General features: G+C 36.9%; 3 protein-coding genes, 1 long non-coding RNA gene and 1 other non-coding gene across 9 annotated transcripts; 4 read left to right on the top strand and 1 right to left on the bottom strand.

Moving 5' to 3' along the window:
• Positions 1–254: 254 nt before the first annotated feature.
• Positions 255–7,113, top strand: LOC133863577 (mitogen-activated protein kinase kinase kinase 5). 4 transcript variants are annotated; one of them, XR_009899409.1, is made up of 11 exons: positions 255–1,035; positions 1,623–2,258; positions 2,335–2,422; positions 3,453–3,515; positions 3,615–3,778; positions 3,987–4,062; positions 4,791–4,850; positions 4,924–5,049; positions 5,747–5,956; positions 6,046–6,132; positions 6,339–6,478. XR_009899409.1 is itself a non-coding variant. In XM_062299581.1 (11 exons), exons 1-11 carry the CDS (start codon positions 575–577, stop codon positions 6,382–6,384), a joined length of 2,031 nt encoding a protein of 676 aa, XP_062155565.1. In that variant the 5' UTR covers positions 255–574; the 3' UTR covers positions 6,385–7,113. The 4 variants fall into 4 exon arrangements, 2 of the variants coding, with proteins under 2 accessions (XP_062155565.1, XP_062155564.1); XR_009899408.1 differs by having other exon boundaries at positions 6,295–6,434; XM_062299581.1 differs by having other exon boundaries at positions 6,032–6,132; positions 6,339–7,113.
• Positions 7,114–7,672: 559 nt separating this feature from the next.
• TRNAR-UCG (transfer RNA arginine (anticodon UCG)) lies at positions 7,673–7,746 on the bottom strand. Its single transcript has one exon. It is a non-coding gene; the product is annotated as a tRNA-Arg (tRNA).
• A 689-nt stretch (positions 7,747–8,435) lies between these two features.
• LOC133864369 (uncharacterized) lies at positions 8,436–9,181 on the top strand. Its single transcript, XR_009899492.1, has 2 exons — positions 8,436–8,897; positions 8,981–9,181. It is a non-coding gene; the product is annotated as an uncharacterized LOC133864369 (long non-coding RNA).
• A 3,045-nt stretch (positions 9,182–12,226) lies between these two features.
• LOC133864861 (peroxidase 10-like) lies at positions 12,227–14,497 on the top strand. The gene is made up of 4 exons (XM_062301290.1): positions 12,227–12,477; positions 12,730–12,921; positions 13,027–13,198; positions 14,022–14,497. Exons 1-4 carry the CDS (start codon positions 12,262–12,264, stop codon positions 14,426–14,428), a joined length of 987 nt encoding a protein of 328 aa, XP_062157274.1. The 5' UTR covers positions 12,227–12,261; the 3' UTR covers positions 14,429–14,497.
• Positions 14,498–15,824: 1,327 nt separating this feature from the next.
• LOC133864484 (peptidyl-prolyl cis-trans isomerase CYP40-like) lies at positions 15,825–21,449 on the top strand. 2 transcript variants are annotated; one of them, XM_062300831.1, is made up of 10 exons: positions 15,825–16,330; positions 16,952–17,452; positions 17,761–17,848; positions 17,958–18,010; positions 18,912–19,016; positions 20,074–20,149; positions 20,570–20,607; positions 20,725–20,815; positions 20,898–20,995; positions 21,214–21,449. In XM_062300831.1, the coding sequence occupies exons 1-8, from the start codon at positions 16,142–16,144 to the stop codon at positions 20,776–20,778; spliced, it is 1,104 nt and encodes a 367-aa protein (XP_062156815.1). In that variant the 5' UTR covers positions 15,825–16,141; the 3' UTR covers positions 20,779–20,815; positions 20,898–20,995; positions 21,214–21,449. The 2 variants fall into 2 exon arrangements, with proteins under 2 accessions (XP_062156815.1, XP_062156814.1); XM_062300830.1 differs by having other exon boundaries at positions 15,826–16,330; positions 20,932–20,995.
• Positions 21,450–23,587: the final 2,138 nt, after the last annotated feature.

The raw sequence follows: 23,587 nt of genomic DNA, 5'->3' as shown, positions 1-23,587 counted from the left end.
TGTCATGGTGTGCCATAAATTGAGATTGAAAATTTTTCTCTAATATTTGTCAAAAATACATGCTCAATTTGTAGGGAAAATGTAGAAGAAATTAATTATAAAATTATAAATTAAAGATATAAAATTAGGGTTGAGTGCTGTCACGTAGGCATAGCAACTGCCCAACAACCTCGATCCAAAATAGAAGAAACAACGAAATATAATTATAAAACAGCAACAGTAACAGCAACGCCCTCTCTCTCTCTGTCTGTCTCTGTCTCTGTCTCTCTCTCTCTTGAAGCCTTGACTTCGTTAGAAGCAGAGCATATTGACCTCTCAAAATGAACACACCATTCCCGTTTGGCGTGGAAGTACGTTGTAAACCGCGTTGGAGGGAGAGAACCAAACAAAGCAAAGCAAGGACTCGGGCACCATCCATGTCACTCGAAGAAGATCCACGGTTCCCATGGATCTTCTCCTAGGAGCCTCTCTCTTATGCCCGACCACCTTTTTCTTCCTCCTCTGCAATCCATTCACTGAAATCAAATATCATTTGTGTGTGCGAACTATTTTTAAGGTATGATTGGACGCAACAATGCGTTGGTTGCCTAACATTTCCTTCACGTCTTCTCAATCCGCGTCGTCGTCCGCGTCGTTAAAATCTCCGGGCGGAGAATCGCCGCCAGGTAGGAAGAGCACCGAGGTGCCCGCCGGGGCCTGGCGTCTCGGCAGGATAGGGAGGTTCACGCGTCACCGGAAGCTCCGGTATTTCACCAACCGCGACACTCCAGGCTGCGCGCCGGAGGAGCGGTTTGTGCAGCTGGTGCGATCGCCTAGCCACGCGGAGTTCTCTACTGCGGCGACTGGGAGGTCCTCTACAGCGCCCTCGGCGAAGCCGCAGCCTCTTCCGCTGCCGGAATTCGGGATTTTTCGCCGGAAGGAGGGGCCGAGTTCCGACGACGTGGACTTCCCGCTGCCTTCGCCGAAGACCGGGCCGAACCGAGCCGTTGAGGAGCGAGATAAAGACCGAGCTTCCTCAAACTCTCCGATTCGAAGGTAAATCTTGATCTTTGTTGGTTCATTGAATTGCGTAGTATACTTTGTTTAATTTCATATTAGTTTACTTTTTTATTTTTTTTTTTGGTTGGAGATATTTTTTTTATTCGCATAAATTTACAAGTTAAGGCATTGATCTTTTTTTTTTTTTTTTTTTTCCTAGAAGAATAATCAGCGGCGGATTTCCCTTTTTGTTCCTATTCTGTCTGGGTTTTTGCAAAAAAAAAAAAAATCTTACATTCAAAATATGGCTGACTTTGGCTGTTGTGTTAAATTGGGGATTAATAATTGTTTCAGTTATATTAGCTGAATCAAGGGCGTTCTGGTTGTTTGCTTGTGTTGTGTGTGTGTTTTATTAGGAAAGCGCGCATTTTAGTTACATCTGTAACTTTGTTGATTGCCGAACTAAGTTTTTCCCGCTCCTTTAGTTTTTTTACAGCACCAAAGCCAAAGCCAAATTCGTTATTCTGTTTAAATGTATATGCCGTATGCCCTTGGATCTTATTAGTTGCCCAATTGGGAAGAATGGTAGTAGTAGTACCATAATTATGCCGACCTTTTGCCTCTGTTAACACGTCGTATTTCAGTGTGTTTTCTAGGCCAGACGCAAGAGACGCTAGAAAGAGTACGGATCATGTTGATACGAAGTCATCTAGGAGGGACCATCCACATCTAAATGTCTCACAAAGGTCAAGAAATGACTTCAGGATCAGTGTTCCCATAAGGAGTGCTCCTAATAGTCCTTTCTCGAGTCCTTTACTCAGCCCCCCAAGGCACAGTGTAGCTGATTCATTTCCGTATTACTACTATATGATTCCTAGGGGAAATCAAGCATGGTCTGCTCCGGAGATGCCAACCTCGGAAATGATTCCAGGGCTCCCTCCCCCTGCATTTTTTGATTGCTCTGCATTTAGTTCTGATACTTCTCCTCTTCACAGCCCCCGAGCGAAAAGTCCCCAACAAAACCCCAAAAGCCCAAATGGACCTGCATCGCCATTGACTTCCAAATTATCCCTTGAAACCTCAACAGCACGCCGTGAAAGTAATTGTCCTGGAAACGTCCACCCATTACCTCGTCCTCCTGGAGCAGCCACACCTTTACTGTCAGCTCCCATTCCTCAAGCTATAGCTAGATCAGAGTCGGTGCCAATGAATAGTCAATGGCAAAAAGGAAAGCTTATTGGTCGTGGTACATTTGGAAGTGTTTATGTTGCCACCAATAGGTATATACATTCCATGCAATTATGCTTGTTTCTTTTGTTTCGGTAAAGTCCAAGTATAGTAACTCTCTTCTTACAGGGAAACCGGAGCTTTATGTGCATTGAAGGAAGTTGGATTATTTCCTGATGACCCAAAATCTGCAGAGTGTATGAAGCAGTTACAGCAGGTTACTCTCCAGAATTATTGCACTACTAGTTCGCTGTGGAAACACTTATATTGTTGTCAAATATATCAATTTCTTTTTTCTTGACCTAAGGAAATCTCGTACTAAAAAATGCTTTTGTTTAGCTTGCATTCTGTATCTTATTCCTCAGAATAGGGAAAACATTAGCTCATCCATCTCCTCATGTACAAAGATAAAAAGCTAATGAGTAACCTGTGGCAAACATGCATGCAACGAATAGTTGGAATGTGTGAAAATGGTGATGGTTGACATGACAGGTGAACAAGTATATGCTCAAGGATAATTATTGCATGGACAATGTTAATGGACCTTATAGGTTTTCTTCATTGTTTTAGAGTGTAAGATTTTACTGTGAATGGTGTATGTGTGCATGTGTGTCTGTTCGTTGACTTTCCAGCCTTAGGAACTTTCCCTATGACTGACATCACAGGTCTTTCATTTTCACTAGAAAGTTTGTTTGTCTAGATTTTGTATGGTGTATGTGTGCATGTGTGTCTGTTCGTTGACTTTCCAGCCTTGGGAGCTTTCCCTATGACTGACATCACAGGTCTTTCATTTTCTCTAGAAAGTTTGTTTGTCTAGATTTTGTATCTTTCTCTATTTATCTTATTTTCACTAGGAAGGTTTTGCATCCTGTGCATTATCTTCCCTATGACTGACATCACAGGTCTTTCATTTTCACTAGAAAGTTTTTTTTTTCAGCTTTAAAATATTTAAGAATAAATTATCATGTGTTGGAGTTGTCAATTGTTGAGTTGAAATCAGTGTTCATTAGATTCTCATTTGATTGTCTCATCCGCTTGGCACCACTGCTACAATTTCATTTGTAGATTTATTGGTTCTCTTTCTTTGCGAATGTAATTCTTAATGAGAGCTTTGTGTACACGTCCATTGCACGTGAGGCTTCCCTTTTTCTCTTATACAATTCTTACCACTTATAAAAGACAATTATCTTTATGATTATTTATTTGGTTTTCTTGCTGCCTCCACTTATTCCTATTATTGATTTCAGGAAATAAAATTTCTCAGCCAGCTGAAGCATCCAAATATTGTGCAGTACTATGGTAGTGAAATAGTAAGTATTCTCCCGGTTGCATGTTAAGAGACCTATCTCAACATTGTCAATTGCAGTGTCCTTGAACCGATGTATGGAGTTGACGTTAAGCATATGCAGGTTGAAGACCGGTTTTATATATATCTGGAGTACGTTCATCCTGGTTCAATCAATAAGTATGTTCGTGAACATTGTGGAGCCATAACAGAATCTGTTGTTCGCAATTTTACTCGCCATATTCTCTCTGGGTTGGCTTACTTGCATAGCACGAAGACAATTCACAGGTGCAATTCATGTTTGATTTAATTTGTTGAAACAGTCTCAGCATATACTTTATGTTGCAAGCTAGAGTATGACGCTTAAGAATGTGAAACTTTTATGCATTTATTCAGTTTGGAAGTAGTATTGGGGCTAATTTTCTTAATGACACATAATATGCCTCCCGACATTTTTTTTTTGTCTGCTTGATTTTTCCCCCCCCTTATTCCATAGGGACATCAAAGGGGCCAACTTGCTTGTTGACTCATCTGGAGTTGTCAAGCTTGCTGATTTTGGCATGGCTAAACATGTGAGTCGGGTTCTTCTTCTTCTTCTTTTTTGTGTATCAAGTTGTGTTTTACTTTTCTTTTGCACAATGGTTTCTCATTCAATATGGTCATTCTCCCTTTTACATACAGTTGATGATATTTCTTCTTCTTCTTACTGTATAGATTCAACTAAGATATAGTCCCCCATCTCCTTGACCTTTTGTGGAGATAATGTTTTTGACTACACCTACTTGTTCCTTCTTTTCTCATGATAGAATATTTTTAATACTTGTTGAAGAAGTTTTAAAAAGATAACTTGACATTTGTATGCTAAAATGTTCAATTGAAGATTTAGTCTATGGTTGTGAAGATGGCTGTTCTTGTGCTCATGCAAATGTGCGACTTCGTGGCCCTGTTATGTGAAAGCAGCATGCTAACTTATTGAAAAACGTTCTTGTATAATATTTCAAATTGCAATATTTGCTTAGATTTTTGTATTTCATTCAATTCCATTCTTAAAGAATTTAGGTGGATGATCAGGTTCTTGATTTTAAACTTGTGAATCCTTTACTGGGATATTGTTGATAACGCCAGTAGCTAATCACCCCCTGGCCATGGCAACGAGCTGATAATTTAGACAATTACAAGTTATTTACCTTGGCTTAGTGCTGACTACCTAATTCTAGAATTTGCCATGTATAACCATTCTTAGTCTCTTTTTATGGGATTCTAGTTTATTTTCTAATATTAGGACTTAATTGTTGCACAGCTTACTGGACAAGCAGCTGATCTTTCTCTAAAGGGAAGTCCATACTGGATGGCTCCAGAGGTATCTTGTTGCTGCTACATGAGTTTGTTACTTTCCTGTTTCTTCCCATACTGACATCACTGCCTTTCTGCAGCTTATGCAAGCTGTGATGCAAAAAGATTCCAGCCCTGAGCTGGCTCTTGCTGTCGATATTTGGAGTTTGGGTTGTACCATTATTGAAATGCTCACCGGAAAACCTCCTTGGAGTGAGTTTGAAGGGGTAGGCACCTAATGTTCCTCTGTGTTTTATTTCCCATGAAACCTTCAACCTGGAGTATTACAATAGAAGTTGAGGTCTCTTTGCATATTGACTTTTGAAAAAAAACAAAAACAAAAAAATTACAGTAACACTTCATCATATTCAGTTTACTAAGGTTTATATTCAGTACACTCCTCATTTTGTCCTCTGTTATGCTAAGCATCAGCCTCAAAAACTGCTGATGTATCAAAAATGTGTATTTACATATGGTCTTGTATGGAATCTCTATCATGCGCTTGGCAAAAAGAGGTATTCAAAATGAGGTGATGGGAGAGGTTTTCTTACAAGATCAAGGGGGTGTTGGTGGATTTTTCTCTCTAAAAGTTTTTTCTTTTAAATATAGATTTTTTTTTTTGCAAATTACCTTGTTATATTGGCAGTGTCAGTGTGCTTACAAGATCAAGAGGGGTGCAGTTGGCAATAGTTTTTAGTAAGTTATGAAATGAATATGGCTGGCATGTCCCACGAATTGGTAGTTTGTCTAAGAAATGCTTAGAGAGGGAGAGAGAGAGAGAGAGAGAGAGAGTGGATTTATGTCCTGTTCTTGTAGCACAATAGCTAACAACTTGGAATATTGTAGTTGGAGTTTCATTATTCGTATTATTTTCATTTAGATCTTCCCACTCTTGTTTAAATTTTATTTATCGTATTGATGCAGGCTGCAGCCATGTTCAAGGTTTTGAGGGATACCCCTCCCATACCAGAGACATTGTCAACTGAGGGGAAGGATTTTTTACGGTGCTGCTTTCGGAGAAATCCTGCAGAGAGACTGTCTGCCACCAAGTTACTAGAACATCGGTTCCTGAAAAACTCACAGCAGCTTGATGTCCTGTCTTGCAACCAAGCATTTAATGGAATGAACTTGACGGTAAATATAAATGCCACTCCATTTGTTTTTTTGCGGAATTTTGTTGTTTGTATTATAGTTGTCTTACTTCGACAGGATAAACCCCTTAGTCCAAGAGAACTATCTGAAAATAAACGCGATCAGTTTCCAATGTTCCCGGGCACACAGATTGCAAAAGAAAAGTTGGCTTGTGAGTGGTAAGAATTACTTTCTACATTACCTTCTCCCTTGCCGTCCTTGCAAAGTTAGACCACAAATATCTGAAAAAAAAAAAAGAAAAAAAAAAAGAGACCATGAACTTGAATGCATTCTCTTGCATGACTGCCACTCCAGCTTCATGCATTATTCTTTTTCTCCAGTGAGACTGGCCAACAATCTCATCATGAAACTTCCGACTTAACAGTGGCGTCCCGTCATTCTCCTCGCTCTACCCTCGAGCCCCCTTCTAGTTTTTCTCCGCCACACTTAAGTTGCAACACACGTCATCCTAGCCCTTCTACAAGTGCTTCCAGCAGTTTAAACCATGTCACCAAAAAGAGTAGTAATTTCAGATAATCTGCGGAAAAGGAAGAACTGCTGCTGCCTTCTCGTCATGGGTTTTGCTGATACGTACGCAGCTCCAGAACTGTATTATAGACTTCATGGATGCTCTAGTTGATGACTCAGCCATTGAGAGTTTTGATAATAGTTCTCCGCATCGTCTTTACCATCCTCTTGAAGTCATAAAAGCTTCTTCCTACTGGAAGTTTGTCTGCACGAGAATTTTAGAAGCAATTTCTGTAGACTATTCTCTGATTTAGAGCTTCAGAAATTACGGGAGTTAACCTTAACCTTACCTTCTGAATGTAATAATTTCACATCCATGTATATTGGATTCAAATAGGAGTTTGTAGAAATTAGAAGTTGAAATTATTGATCTATCTTCTTCTCTCCTTTTTTATGTCCCTGTTTTATGTAATTTGCTTCAGTTAGTGATATTTATTTTATTGGGTTTTGTAGATTCATTTCTTGTCTTGGTTCTTGCAATTTGAGCGGTACTTTTTCGCTCAAATTTCTTCGGACGCACTAGCAGAGGCAAAAGCTTCTCTGGAATACATAGGATGTTAGGACAAATTGTCGGACCAAAAACCATTGCTCCCATGTTTGAGAATTCAATGCAACATTTTTTTTTTGGGTCTTACATTTCACTCATTGCCCAGAAAAGTTTTGAAGCAGTTCAAAATTTGCCACTCATTCTCATGGCTTAGGCCTTTTCGTTGATGATGTTAATCATTTTTATGGGGGGTAGAGAGGGGCGGAACTATAATTTTAGGTAAGAAATGGACAAAACTAATTTTTTTTTTTTTTTTTAAAAAAAAAGGCTTTTTAAGAGGGAAAAAAATAATTTTAGAGGATTTATTCCAAAGGAACATAATTTTAGAGGGATTCTTACAATTTTTGAAGCCTTTTAAGAGGGTAAAAAATTAATTTAGAGGATTTATTCTGAAGGAACATAATTTTAATGGGATTCTTACAACTTTTAAAGGCTTTTCCCATTCTCAGTCATATATATATATATTCAAACAAAGGAAATGGGAAACCGAAAATTACAAAGGAGAGTTTTGTCACTCCATAAAGACTTAAATGAAAGAAAATTATAAAGGAAACGAAGTGGAAATGCTTCTAAATACAAGGTGGAAAATGAAAATGGCCATCTATAACAGTTCAAAATTTTGTCTGCTAATTTGAAAATAGAAACGACCACAGTGGGAGTCGAACCCACGACCTTCTGATCCGAAGTCAGACGCGCTAATCCACTGCGCTATGCGGTCATTTGATGTACCACGAGCGAACTTTAAAATGAATTGCACAATAATAGATAACGATTCACTCTCCCTTTTTCTCTGCCCTTTCCCGTTCAAAAGCCAACTCGACAATTACGTAGCCCAATAGACACCAGCGCTTACCAACAGCGACCGACCACACTGAGTCAAAACTCAAAAGGCAGTAAAGTTGAATCCCCATCGTTTTTTCTTGGAAAAACATTATTATATGTGAGAGAGGATAAAAAGTGACAAAACAGCCAAAAATAAAAAGAAAAGAAAAGAAAAGAGGAGATTATTGGACTGTGACAACAAAATTTAAGCTGTATGCTGCCAATGGCAGGACTTCATACGTATGCTAATTTGGCTTTGGCTTTGGCTTTTTCGTGGATTTATTGGCTGGGTCGGACTTGCCCCAGATAGAGCCTATCCTTTATGAGAAATTAGATGTATTCTGCATCAAAGGACACTATAATTAGGCTGGCTCATTGGTCTATAAGAATTAACTATAAATCAGTTTTTAAATAATATATTTAAAGAACACATATAATTTTATTAGTTTAATTTGTAATAAATAACTACAAATTAATTTGTAGTTAATTTTTATCCCACTAATAATGGACGTCAGTATCAGTGGTGGTGAAACCCTTTTTCTTCCCAACCCTTTCTGGAAGTTTGTCTCTAACCGTTGGATTGACCTCTGAAAAGTTGATGGATAACCCATAAACGGCTAGGATCTAAGTAGGACCACCTTCGTACATAAACCTCTACCTCTCAATGTTGACACCGTGATTTGTGAGAGGAATCATCCATAATTTGGTCAAATCAAATTTTTAAAGCACGATTCTTTGTCCATAATTGGACCAATCGGAAATCAAGGAAGAATAATCCTTTTGGAAAATTGGAAAATGTGAAGTCTTTTGGCGTCAACCTATCTCTGACAGCCGACCCAAAGTGCACTCACGTGCTTCCCTTCCCAACATTATTCCTTTCTCCTTTCCGTTGTTCAGTGCTTGCCCAGACTTCCCAAAACAAACTCAGAGAGAGAGAGAGAGAGAGAGAAAGATGGAACCACCGGCTCCACAGGCCATAGAGACTTCTAGCAAGAGCTTCGAGTACCAAGCTGACGGAGATGGGCAAGACAAGGCCGTCAATGAATGGTAATATCTTTTTTCAAATCCTTAAAAATTGGATTTTTGTTAACATTATTTGTCAGTCATTTAATTATGTTGGTGGGTTGCAGTTGTTCTTGCTGCTTTGACTGCACAGAGAGCTGCTTCGATTACTTGTTCTGTAACCTCTGTTAGAGAGCAGTACAATTTGCTCGCGCGGTACTATATATTGTCGTGGCCAAAAAACAAAATAGAGGAAAAAATAATGGCTTTTGGTTGTATCATTACTTAAATGATGGTAATTTGATGTGGAAAAGTTGTTCCTTTTTTAATTCCTAATGTCTATAAGTTTCTATACGTACTTATTGCATTGTTTTACTGCAATTTCTGTGCATGTATGAATTAGCAAGCCCTGGCCTTTTGCCTGGAAAAGAAGGAAAAAGAGGAATAATAGTATGCCTTGTGCCTGCACAAGTTTCACATATTAACCCAGACAATCATCATGGAGTTGTAATTTGTTTATAGGGCAAACTATATTCATTATGGGTCCAACTCCCCAAGGCTGATGAGGGGAAAGATGATTTGGAGAAGGGGAAATTTTGATGTAAAGGCTTTCTTTCTCATATGTGCAATTAATAGAATGGCTGAATTAATTAGATAGATATGGTTCAAATTAATAGCTGAAATTTTGAGAAGTGGGAAAAAATTCGTCGTTGTTTCCCGGTCTTGATGGGATTTGTCAACCTTGATTGTCTATCTAGTGCTTCAACTACAAGGCGAAAGCACCATCTGGGCTTTGCATCCAAAAATAAGGTCATAGATAAGAAAAAAAAAAAAAAACTACATTTATCAATCAAACTATCATTTTAGTTGCAATTTTTTTTTAATATTTTAATTTTTGTAATGTCTCCCTAATTTGCTACTGGGGTTGTAATGTCCTATTTCAGCGCCCAAAATTATTTTTTTAAAAAAAAAGCAAGAAATTCAGAAAAGAAAAAACCAAGAAATGGTATATTGATTATATTTTTGACATTTCGGTTGCGACCCTAATGATAGATTGAAAAGATATTGCAAAAATTAAAATATTGAGAGAAATATTATAAATAGAGTGATAATTAGAAGGGTATATATATATTTTTTTAAAAAAATCTGGGCTAGGTTGGGGTGTCCTATGGATTTAGGCATGCGTGATGTGTGGATTTAGGGTGGCCAAATACGTCAGAAATCCACAAAGGAAAGGCTAGATAATTGAGGAACTTCCCCAATAAATAAAGTAATAATAAAGTAAATAAAGTAATAAAGTAAAGTAATAATAATAATAATAGCACAGAAAAGTCAATGCAAGCATTTTCGTTTTAAGTCATTTGGTTTAACAATTTTAAAAATCCACATCAGAATTAATCAGTGTAACTTTACAAGAAAAAATAAAAATATTATTATAAATATAAACGCAGGGGTGGGGTTGGCTCGACCACCCCCCTCAAATTTTCTTTCGTCAATCTCTCATTCTTAGACGACAAAACTTTTTCTCTCAGCAACTATGATTTTTATTGTTTCCTAGATTTTTCTTCATATTTCTCAAGTCTCAACAGCAACATCACAAACAACTACCCAAGGCTCACCCTGTTGGGCCGTGACCCTCCGAATCTTTTAAAATCAATAATATATTTATTTTCCTGTAACCCTTTTTCCCTACTCAATTTTTTTTTTTTTTAAAAAAAAAAAAAAAAAAAAAAAACCATATTTACCAACTTTCTTCTTCTTCTCTACTTAAGTGGGAAAAGAACGACAATCAAGCTTCAATTAATTATTTGTGAAAAGGGATGTTGGTGATTCCTAATCCGAGACAAAGTGAATATTGGTAATTCCTAATCAGAAACAAAGTGACCAACAGCTCTTGCCCTTTTTTTTTCTTTTTTCTTTTTTTTCTTTTTTTTAACATTAATAGATTCTATCAATTTTTCTAATTGCATGAACCTTTTTTTTTTTTTAAACCCATAGAGTGATTAATCACTTTTTTAAATCTAAGAAGTTATTTGTCAAAACGTCAAACAACATGGATAAAAAAAAAAAAAGAAATGATCCCTACACTCATTTCTCATAACAGCCCCACAACAAGCTGATGTGGCTGGTAATATTTTATTATTTTTTTACAAAAAGAAAAGAAAACAAAACAAAAAAAATAATAAAATATTACCAGCCACGTCAACTTGTTGTGGGACTGTTGTGAGAAATGAGTGTAGGGATCATTTCTCAAAAAAAAAAAAAAAAAGCATTTATTCTTTTTCAAATACACTCCTAAATGTAACACTTTTCGTAGTTTGTTTATATACACACTTTTAATCTACAAAATGTAAAGGCCAAACAGACTTCTACTAGAACTATGAATCCCTGAAAATTGCGAGTTCAAATGGCATATGTCTCATATATCGATCTTCATCTTCGGCCTTCACTATTTTTCTCAAGAGAAGAGAGAAGTCGATCATATTTTCCTACTAGAAGCCATTCTTAATTCCTTAAATTTTGCTGGAATATATATATACAGGCACATAAAACTAGGCCAAGATGTTCCAGATGGGACCTTTACTTGCACTTTAACTAACTTGGTCAATCTTTCACCAAACGCTCAATTAATATTAAAAGATCGATGCATGCACCTGTATAGTGCAGACATTTAGTTGCAGTTTGGGTCACTCGATCGCAAAGTTCAATGAAATCTCAAAACACGTTAATTTTCTGTGTTAGTTAAGCAAAACAAAATTATTGTCAGTTCAATAAATAATCTAAATTGTTCATGCTTGCTCGACTGACTGCCACCAACAGCCATTACAGAGAAGAATCTTTCATATCCTTGTGGTGTATTAATTAAGTCCTGGTCTCCCAACTTAGCTACCTAATCCCACCTTCCGCTTCCCACTTCTAGCATGGAATGAGGTGATATTTTAGTCTTGGATGGATCTATTTCACCACCTCCCCATAATATTCTATAGTGTATACTCCACTACTTAACATAAAACATATGTAATTAAGTAGAGCACTTTCGGCCTATAAATCTGATTTTTGACTAAAGATGGCTTCCAACTCCCACTCCAATCGAAAAAGAGAATGACTTCTTCACATGTGGAAATCAAGTCAAACTGAGAGTGTTATTAATACTCTGCTAGTGTTCTTTTCAACACTATTAGTGTAACACATCATCCTCCCACTAATTACAATAGTTCTAATCTTCAATGACGTGGGGGTGGGCTGAGTTCTTATAATTAATTCCCCCATTAACAAAATGTGGACTTGTACCAAACTATGCAGATAGAGACTGATCCCCTAGTGGCTCTCCCACTCTTCACAAAAGTTAATTGGGTATGTTGTTTATATAAATGCTTGTGCTTGCCGCAACATTTGTGAGCATTTAGAAATGGATCAAAACCTCCACAAAATGTTCTTGGTGGCCTTGTTTTGCTTCTTGCTCCTAAGTCCTCCTGCATCCTGTCAACTAGATTATAGGTACTATGATTTCACTTGTCCCAACCTGACAAATATTGTTCGATATGGTGTCCGGTCAGCCATTGCAAATGATACGAGGATGGCTGCCTCTCTCTTGCGGCTTCACTTCCACGATTGTTTTGTTAACGTAAACCTACTAGCTATCCTGCTGTGTTTGATTGTTGACTTTTTCTAAGTCTGCTAGAAAACCAATAAAATAGTCACGTATTCATTTTCTATGTTCCAAAAGAGAGATGATTATAAAATTATAAAGACGTACCAAAAAGGAAGAAAAAAACGATTATTCAAAAGAAATTAGTTTAGTTCGATCTGCTACATGGTTAATGAGCAATATGAATTGTTTTAACTCTTCCTTGTTTTTTGTTTTTTTGTGTCAAAGGGATGTGATGGGTCAGTATTACTTGATGATACGGACACATTTAAGGGGGAGAAAAATGCATTACCTAATCGAAATTCAGCTAGAGGTTATGAGGTCATTGACATGATTAAGGCTAATTTGGAGAAAGCTTGCCCATCCACTGTTTCCTGTACTGATATACTAACTCTTGCAGCAAGAGAAGCTGTTTATCTTGTAAGGAAACTCCTCCAAGTTATATATATATTGTCAAGAAACGCCATTCAAATTCTCTAACATCCATGCATGTCTTACTAATCTTCCATTATGTTACTTTCTCAGCTGGCTGGTCCGCAATATTATTGGGCTCTTCCCTTGGGTCGCCGGGATGGCACAACAGCAAGTGAGAATGCAGCTAACGAGCAATTGCCAGGTCCTTTTGAGCCGTTGAAAAACATCACTGCAAAATTTACTTCAAAGGGGCTTGATATAAAGGATGTAGTCGTGCTATCAGGTAATTTGCTACCTACCTAGCTAGATCCTCTTCATATATATATATATATAACTTGTACCAAAAAAGAGGCCAAAAGAACTTCCTATCCTTAAAAAACATCATCTTTTCTTGCCCTTCTTCTACTTCAATGCAAGATAATTAGATAAGCTTGCATGCTTTTACATAATTTGTCCAATGTAAGTTTGGCTGCAACACCGGTCACGTTCCCTAGTGCATGCTGCATGAGTGAACTAATTCTATTATACTCGCGACTATTTGCAACAACGGCGGAACCATGCACCCTTGCCTTGGGGTTCTGGACACCTCCAAAATTTTAAAAAAATATCAAAAAACTTAAAAAATAAAAAATTTCCTCTAAATTTTTAGTATTTTTATAAAATGGAACCCCGGCCCCCAAATTAGTTTTTATGTATCCTCAATTTTTTATTTTTTAGTTTTGTCTCCCTACTCCTAAAATTCTAGTTGCGCCCTGATTTGCAAGGTTATTAATTACAGTGTCATAAATTGTTGTTCACTGTTTTTTCATCAAGTCATCCTGTTAAATCAACACTTAATTATTTCAAAACTTATGCTAATAAACAATTGTTGATTTTAACACTTATCCTTAATAAGTGAGGTCCATCACGTAAAACATTTAAGTTAAATAGGAGGCGAATGACAAAGACAAAGTTCAAACTAAGGATGTTTATAGTTTAAACTAATAGAAAATGATTTATTTTAGTTATTTAATTGAGGGATGCAACAATATGTAAATATTTTTCTGGCTAGTTATACATAAGACCATCATCAATCCATATATATGATCGATCATTTCAATTGACAGGTGCGCACACAATTGGGTTTGCTCAATGCTTTACATTCAAGCCAAGGCTCTTCAACTATGCTAATGGTAAACCTGATCCAACACTGGATGCGTCCCTCCGACAAAACTTGCAGAGCACATGCCCAGACCAGGCTGATTCTGACACCAAATTGGCTCCCTTGGATCCAGTCACTTCCGACAAATTTGATAACATCTATTTCAGAAACCTCGTCAACAATTCTGGCCTACTTCAGTCAGACCAAGCTCTTATGGGGGACAACACGACTGCTTCGATGGTCATTAACTATAGCAGGTTGCCTCTACTTTTCTCCATGGATTTTGGGGGATCAATGGTGAAGCTGGCCAACGTAGGTGTTCTTACAGGAAAAAGTGGAGAGATTAGGAAGAACTGTAGGGTGGTGAACTAGATGATCGTCAAAAGTGTTAATTAAAAGGCTGTAACCAGCAATTAAGAATGAAATGCAGGTTTCTAAGCCGGCCTCCTTATTAAGTGTTGAAATTAAGAACTCTTAGTACAGTAGCATCAGTGATTAATTAATTACACTGATTCGCCTGAATTATTCATATTAGATTATAAATAAGTGGGATATAAATTTCCTACAAATCAGTTTGTAGGAAATTTCATACAATTCACATATAAGATTGACATGTAAGAAGAATATATTGTTTTAATAGCATGTACTTTTCACATGTTTTTTTAATAACATTAGTAAAAAAACATATACTTCTCACATGTTTAAAGGACACATGTCACTCTTATATGTGGGTTGTATGAAATTTCCTATAAACCGGTTTGTAAGAAATTTTTGTCCAAATAAGATAAAGACACAAGCAAATTAATAGGGGAAAATAATTCTCCATGTATTAAAAAAGCAATTTCAAACAATTTATATTTTGTAATTTGGTTTAAAAATTTTAACAGACTAATTGCCCCCCCCCCCCCCCACACTAAAAATTTCACGATTAGAGTATTCCTTGCAACCTCACCAAAAAGCTATTTTGGTGAGGTAATTTGGTGAAAACACACAAAAATACACTCCAACAGCTTCACTACTATAATCAAAAAGTTTTTGTGAGTGAACAATACTTACCAACAATAATGAGTATTGTTCACTTACTAAATAATTAAAATATCATTAAATTTGTTTTCTCTTTCCCTTTAAATATATATATATATTTTTCGTTTCTCTCCCACATTGTCCATTCTCCTCGGTCCTCACCCTTGTAATGTTGATTGCTAAGTAATGGCTTGATGAGAAAATTGATGAAAATCTTGAATATATTTTTTTAATCTTAAGGTTTTTGAGGTCTTGAATCATTTTAGTTAGTTGGGTAGCTTTTTCCTATGTTTTGTTAGCATTTAAATAGAAATGTTCTGAAATTCTAATATAAGAGTAAATTTTCGTATCATAAATATGACAATTGGGAAAAAAAAATTAAAAAATATGATTATTAAGAAAAGATAAACATTTAAAAAAATTATAGAAAAGGAAGAAAGAAATCTGATAAAATATTATTTAAAAAAAAATAATATTAGATAACTGAAATGGTGAAGGTGCTGGATGCTTTAAAAAGATTGGCCGCTAAAATTTAAAAAATAAAAAATAAAAAATTGAGCTATTCAGCTAATAGAAAAAATAATGATAAACTTTTTAAGGAAAAGTCTACCGTACTACGCATGAGCAGGTACGGCTAAAAAGTTAAACCAATCAGCGTTTGCCAGCTCCATAAAGGGTTGCCAGGTCGCAACAAAATAAATCCCACCGATCCACAGCAGTGACAGCACCCATCAGTCAACTCATCGCTTCTTAAGAGAATGACCTCTGGATCTCTGACTCTGATCCTCCCTTATTAAAGCGAACGGATCAAGGCCAGGGAGTGAGAAGTTTCTACCTAGTACTGCATCCAATCAAACGGTGACCAACGTCTAAGATGAGATACACGTACACCTCAGCAACACCATATCAAGACTCCTTCCAGAAAGCGCACGATGCGCATCGCCGCCTATTTTAGCAACAACCACTGAGAGGGCACAGCGTAGAGAGTGTTGCCGCAAGCACTGCACTGACGAGAGTTCAAATTAGAAAGCAGGATTTAGGGTTTTAGAGGGAGAGAGAGAGATGGTGAACCCTAACTCTAATCCTAACCCAAGGTGCTACTTGGACATAAGCATAGGAGGAGAGCTAGAAGGGAGGGTAGTGGTGGAGCTCTACAAGGACGTGGTTCCCAAAACCGCCGAGAATTTCAGGGTTCTCTGCACCGGAGAGAAGGGCATTGGCCCTCATACCGGTGTTCCCCTCCACTACAAGGTCTCTATCTCTCTCTGCCTCCTTTTGCCTTTGTAGTTTGATAACTTTGGTAATCAATGTCTGTTTCCGAGTTACTAAATGCTTTGGTATTGGGGAGAGAATCGCATGCATTTGCTATAGTTTGATTATATTCAGTTTTTATGCGATTGATAGTCTTATTTGGCTTTGCGAAGTTTTGGTTACACAATTTTGTGGTTGCAAGCATGTGTGATATTTAAGAACAATTTTTGGTCCAGGTAGTTGATAGTTAAGGAACAATTCCTTGTGGTATGATTTTGAATGCCGATTACTAAATATCTATAAAAATATTACTGCAAATCACCATTATCAATTTGTCATCGTCTTTGTTGGTGTATTGTCCTTTTTAACTTGATAGTGATGGTAATTGCAAATCGAAATCTTTTTACAAACACATGCATTTGCTCGTTGTTTAAGGAACAGATGTGTTTTTATGTGTTCATGGACTCTTCCTGGAATGTTTAAGAAGCCAATCACCTCGCTTTGGTTGTTTGCAAAGTGCACTACTTTTGTAGTAATTTATATGATTTTTATTCTTTGGCAAGGTCTTTTCTTGGGCAAATCTTACTCGTTTTGTTAATAGTAGCCTAATCTGCATTGCAGGGGGGCTATTTTCATCGCATCATCAAAGGTTTTATGATTCAAGGTGGAGACATATCCGCTCAGAATGGCACTGGAGGCGAATCTATTTACGGCTTGAAATTTGAAGATGAAAACTTCGAGTTGAAACATGAAAGAAAAGGGATGTTATCGATGGCTAATGCAGGACCTAACACCAATGGATCCCAGTTTTTTATTACTACAACTCGCACTTCTCATCTAGATGGAAAGCATGTTGTATTTGGGAGGGTAATCAAAGGAATGGGTGTGGTTCGTTCAATCGAGCATGTTATTATTGGAGAGAATGATCATCCCACCCAAGATGTTATCATTGTGGATTGTGGGGAAATTCCTGAGGGTGCAGATGATGGAATATCAAACTTCTTTAAGGATGGTGATACATATGCTGATTGGCCAGCTGACCTTGATACCAAACCGGATGAAATTTCTTGGTGGATGAAAGCTGTAGAAGACATTAAGAGTTTTGGAAATGCAGATTACAAGGTAGATGGTGTAGAGTTGTGTTTCTGCTGGACATATATATTCACTTTGTTGTATATGTTTGGTGTAGATGGTTTAGAGTTGTGTTTCTGCTTAACATATATATTCACTTTGTTCTATATGTTTGGTCAAAAAGGAAAATGGTAGAACATGTATTCCATATTCTGTAACAATGTTACTTTGACCTTTATTTTGATCATTTGTGCAATACATCTATTATATGACAACAAATTTCATTTTTGGCTTCCTTTTGCTCTAATGATTATTTTTCTGCTGTTAACTTGATGTTCCTGGACTTCTCCCACATACAGAAGCAAGACTATAAGAATGCTCTTAGAAAGTATCGTAAAGGTTTGCGTTACGTGGATATATGCTGGGAAAAGGAAGACATTGATCAAGGTGAGCTACAATTTTTTCTTTGTGATGACATCTTTTAATAATGAATTATTGAAATTTCTATATTGCTTGCTTTTGTCCATCTGATGAGTTTACCTTTGTGACCGCACAGAGAAAAGTTCATTCTTGCGGAAGACAAAGTCTCAGATATTTACAAATAGTTCTGTAAGTCTACTTATCTTCCATTCAGTAAAAGTAGTTCATTTTTCTGTCATAATCTAGAGAAATCAGGCATAATATGTTATTAGAGTTGAAAAAAATAATAATTCAGGAATTGAATTAAGCCAAGATGGTCTAACTAACTTGCTATTTTGAATTGTTTGTGAACTCAAGCACTACTATGGAAATCAATAGTGACTTATCTTGGAAATAATGCTACCTCCTGGATGAAAAACTGAACGTGATGTTTAGGAGACCATCTGTTGATGGCCTTTGTTGTTTTTGTACCCTTTATTGAGTTTCAGACTCCAGTCAAATTACAAATATTTGTTGCCTGACATCACCAAATGATATCTTTAATTAATCCGAATAGTTTAATTTGATCCTATCATCTGACTTCTTAAGTAAGAATCCCAAGTTTAACTCCCTCCCTCCCTCCCTCCCTCCTTTTTTGCATATTATTCTTACATCCTTGGTAGACACCATTGGTTGCCATTGAAGATCAAGATTGTCTTTCGAGTTTTTTTATCTAGCATTTGTTTGGTCAAAACCATCATCCCACTTTGCACCTGGTTATTATTGGCCTATTACATGTTATCACAATTGTAGCAACCAAATTTTGCTATCTTCTCACCGTTGGTTGATGGTTAGTTGCTGCTATTTCTAGTGCCGGTGAAGGTGCTAATATTATAAAGTTCTCTAATTCTACTAAATGCTGTAGTGTTCAGATCAATTGTCTTGCATAGTCACATGCACGATACACAAAAAACTCACTTGAGGTGATATCTCATGACAATGGCTTTTCTCATAGATTTCATATTCATTGTTATTGATTGACAATCTTGTTACATTAGTAAGGTTCCTTTCCTTCTACATAACTTATTAACGCTTGGTATGCTTGCTTTAGGCTTGTAAATTGAAATTAGGAGATCTGAAAGGAGCATTGTATGACGCGGACTTTGCAATTCGTGATGATGAAGATAATGTGAAAGCTTTGTTTCGCCAAGGCCAGGTTGGTATCTTCCATTGTTTAGGAGCTAGTTCATCTTCCATTGAGCTTTAAGTATGAAATTTTGATATGTATGATAAACTTGTAGACCTTATCTCACTGGTTGATGCTGAACAGATCTAGAATTGATCTGACAGCATAGGATAGTAAACAAAAAGTGTGGATTGAAGGTTAGATGGTAATTGAGGAAGAGAGAGAGTGTCGAATAGGATAGAGAAAACCCTAGCTGCCCAAAAAATTGATGCTAAATTGATGGTGCTAGCATACCTTGACAGAGAGGATCAATGCAAGAATGGTAAGAACTGGCATGATTAGGTGTGATTGGGGCTATAACGCGCAGCGTGCAGTAAAACGAGCATAACTTTTGCTACGAGTATAAAAATCGTGCATAAGACCCCAATTCAGGAAGCTTATTTCAGCGCGCACAGCGTGGCCACCAAGCTACGCTCGTTGAGCGTCTTTTTCAGCCTCAAATATTTTCCCCTTCGAATCAATATTTGAAGATTTTTTTTTTTTAGCAATTTTAGGAAATATTTCAGTTTGTGTTTTAGTAGGGATTTTACCAGATTTCAAAAGATTTTTGGAAGAATCCTTATTTTGATTTGCACTTTGATTTTGTGTTAGAATTATACTTTTTGCCATTTTTGGTTTTCCGTAGCTATTTAAGCCCAACCTGTGGGCTAAGTTCAGTGTTCAATTTTGAGAATAATATTTCAATATTTTTCAGAGATATCCTATGTTTCTTTGGGCGGCTATGATTTTCTCTACCCTATTCGACACTCTCTCTTTCTTAATTACCTTACAACCTTCAATCCACCCCATTTGTATACTATCCTACGCTGTAAGATAAATCCTAGATCCGTGCAGCATGAATTGTGTGTTACAGGCTCATAGTGATTTCTTGATTTTCTTCTCTCTTTTTTCCCCTTCAACCTCATTTGAATTATTTTATATAGTCATATCATAAAGAATTTCAAAGACAACTCCTTCCATTTAAAGGAACTTATTTTTTTGCATGAAGTAATTTCTAATGTATGTATTGTGATCTTGCTAATGTCAGGCATATATGGCCTTAAATGACATAGATTCGGCAGTTGAAAGCTTCAAGAAGGCATTAGAATTGGAGCCAAATGATGGTTAGTGACTTTTAATGGTTGGCACTTCCATGTTTAATATGGTGAACAGTCATTTAGCAACGATGCAAACCCCCCACCCCGTCTCTTCCTCTCCTTTTTCTGGTCTGTGTTTATAAGAGCATGCTAAATTGGTTTTTTTTTTTTTTTTTTTTGGAAGTTTGGGGGGGGGGGGTTGGATTCTTATGTCTTGCTGGAAAAAAATGTTGGATGTGATGCTGGAACATGACATGAAAATGAATTTCTTTTCTGCCTGTCAAATTCAGACGCCTAACATTCAGTGCTGCAAATGAACAAATTGTTATGTTTCTAGAAGCTTAAGTTCAAGTTGCAGCAGATGATCCCTGAATGAAGTTTTTGATTTGTCAAATTGTTGTTGGAAGTCTTAAATTCTTTGTGTACATCATGTTCTCCATTTTGCAGGAGGAATAAAGAAAGAGCTTGCCACTGCAAGGAAGAAGGTCTTTGAACTTCACATTTTATGTTTTTTAGATGTGACTTTCTCCATGGTTCATTACATTTTCTTCTTTTATAATTTTTTATTCATACATAGTTTTGAGAGATTATTATGGTTACAGATTGCTGATAGACGTGATCTGGAAAAAAAGGCTTACTCTAGAATGTTTCAATAGAGTTCTGGCAGTAAACTAATATGCCAAACAAATTTTGGTGAGAATTTCTTTCCGAGTTTGAATTTTGAGAGTAACATCCCATTCATGTTCTGTAGTATAATCTGCCTTCTCTCTGGCAGGATTGATTTTTTTGATTTGATGGGCATTTGTTAGGTTATACAGTCAGCTGGTTCAGGCCTTTTGTTTGCAGACATTAATTGGCTTTAGTTAACGTAAGGTACAGATTTTCTGCCCCTTGCTATGATTATCATATCATTATATGGCCATTTTATGAAATACAATAACGAATTATCCATGATATGAGAGGGTCTTTGTATCTGTCAATTTCGTATGTCTTTGCTGGTTGGAATAAGCCATTTGTCAGAATAGGTAACCTGCCTGGTAGAAACTGTCCAAACAATTTCTCATCCTTTTATGGAGTTTGTTCTATTTCAGGCATTGTTGGGGCAAGAATAGACTGGCAAATTTCATGAAGAGACAAATCAGAAAAACTTCAGCTTGAACCTATTTTTGTGATTTTGTCACACCGGTCTTGTAGCACTTTATTTCTGGCTGGAACTGTATTGCTAAATACAATATTCATCTTAATCATCGAAACAATCTTGTTATCTTTCGTACAAAAAAACTTTTTATTTTATGTAAAATTGATGGTTTCTTCTTCTGCTTCTTAATTAACTTTCTATTGTTTTTACTTCTTGATCTTCTGAACTGTTGTGAGGGTTTTCTATGATTGGATGTAGCTGGTATTTTGTCTCGAGCAGCATTCTGTCCGTTTTTGACTGAAGCTCCCACTTTCATACTTGGATCTTGTTCTTCTCTGTCCCTTTTTGTGAGTCCATCTTCAATTATCTCTTCCTCTTTAACTGTCCGCCTCTGCAAATTGCTGTCAGAGTTTAAATCTTTTAGTCTCGTTAAAGCAAAGTTTCGGCTTGCCTCAGCAGCAAGCTTCTGCTCCATGGAGACAGAAACACGCCAATCTGCAAGTGATGTTTCTTCTTTAGCTCTTCTAGTTAAAGCACTGTAGTCTTCATGATTGAGTTGGACAATAGTATTGTCCTTTTCTGAACAGTTGATGAGCTGAAGTGCTTCAGCTTCAGATTTTCCAAAAGCTTCTGATTCTAATCGTACAGCTCGAAGCATGAGTTGCAATGTCCAAAGAGTTTGGTTACTTACGTGCACGACTTGTTTCAGTTTTAATCTTGCGCGCTGTTCTTCATCTATATCCTGCTTAATCCTTTCCAGCTTTTCACGTGTTTGATCCAAAGCCTGGCTGATTTCATTGATCATCTTTGTCACCTTGAGCTCCTCTTCCTTTTTGGATTTAATGCATGTGTTGGTGCTCTCAAGTTGTGATTCAATCTCTGAGATGGCGATCTTTGACATTGTAGATTGGTTTTTGGCACTTGCAAGGCCGGATTTTAGCCTGTCAAGCTCGTCAATGAGAGGCCTGGAGTCTAGCCATGACTGGGTGGCGCTGTCTCTAGCTCTTCTCAGTTCTTTCTTTGTCTTCATCAGTTCAGCCATCTTAGCCTCCTCCAATGTGCTGCCAAGGCTTTCTCTTAGATCTCTTCCTTTGTGTGATTTGTTCTCCATTCTTTCTTCTTCATATGACTCCATTTGCTCTTTGCAGAAAAAGGAAACTGTTTGACTACTCCGTTTTGAAGTTTATGCATCCACTGTCTGGTTATATACTGGTTATGCACATTATGTTCTCCAATTTACCTCTTTCTTCCGTTGAAGAGTTATTTGAGACTCCTAGGCAGGCTTTGTTTTCACCGGGCTCCTATTAAGGAGATGTCCTATATGTTGGTTTTGCGTGCCACTTGTGCAGCACATTTTGGAAATTTGGAAGCTAGTAAGTAGATATATTGCGATAGAGCACATTTAGTTGGGTCTCTTTTCATCATTATTTTTGAAGCATTCCCACCGAAAATGTGTACCATTTCCTCTTTCAGACTACCTAGCGGCAAAGATCCTCTCTCTCTCTCTCTCTCTCTCTCTCTCTCTCTCTCTCTCTCTCTGTGAGGCCCTCCCTTTGTACTGCTTCGAAAAAAACCACAAAAAAAAAAAAAAGAAGAAATAAAAAAGGTAGATATGTTGTGATTTGTCCTGCGTTAGTTTGTGCTATTTCAAGCGTTTTGAGGAAATATCAACAAAAACCATGCTGTGTTTCGCATATGATAAGAAAGCTCCAAAACTATATTAGATAAATAATCACATTATAATTATGTTCCTCAGGGACTTTAATTGGCCTTAGCGGAGCTTCCTTTTCTATGAATGCAATTTGGCGAAGGAGGCAAGAGCATCTTTGTTGGCTCCCACGTCCTCAATTCACTCGACACCTCCTTGCCTCATCCCAAGCTCCATTAGCCTTTGGAGATTCAACCAACATGGTGTAGCTCAAAGCTTGTACAACTTGCAAATATAATTTTTATACCAAAACAAGATCCAAACTCTGATTTTGGGAAAAAGCCGGGCGGCGGTTTCTTAATGCCCTAGACAAAGCCACAAAAAGATGACTTTTATACCATGAAGAAATAACTAAAGAAAATATACATAATGAAAACTATATATTTCCATGGTGATTTATATATACAAGCCAAAGCCTATTTCTAGTGGAATGAAGTCAATCAAAATATGAAATACAAGAAATAAATCGGAGAATTAATACAAAATACTAAAAAGTAATATTAAACGGTGAAGGATAAGTAACATGAGCATAATTAGATTATGATATTGTATCAATAAGATAATATATTACAACCCACCCAAAAAAAAAAAAAAAAAAAAAAAAGTGGTCCTTTGACAC

The sequence above is a fragment of the Alnus glutinosa genome, chromosome 3 (genome assembly GCF_958979055.1).
Source record: "Alnus glutinosa chromosome 3, dhAlnGlut1.1, whole genome shotgun sequence".
NCBI classification, from domain to species: Eukaryota; Viridiplantae; Streptophyta; class Magnoliopsida; order Fagales; family Betulaceae; genus Alnus; species Alnus glutinosa.
This window is presented reverse-complemented; position numbering and strand designations above follow the sequence as displayed.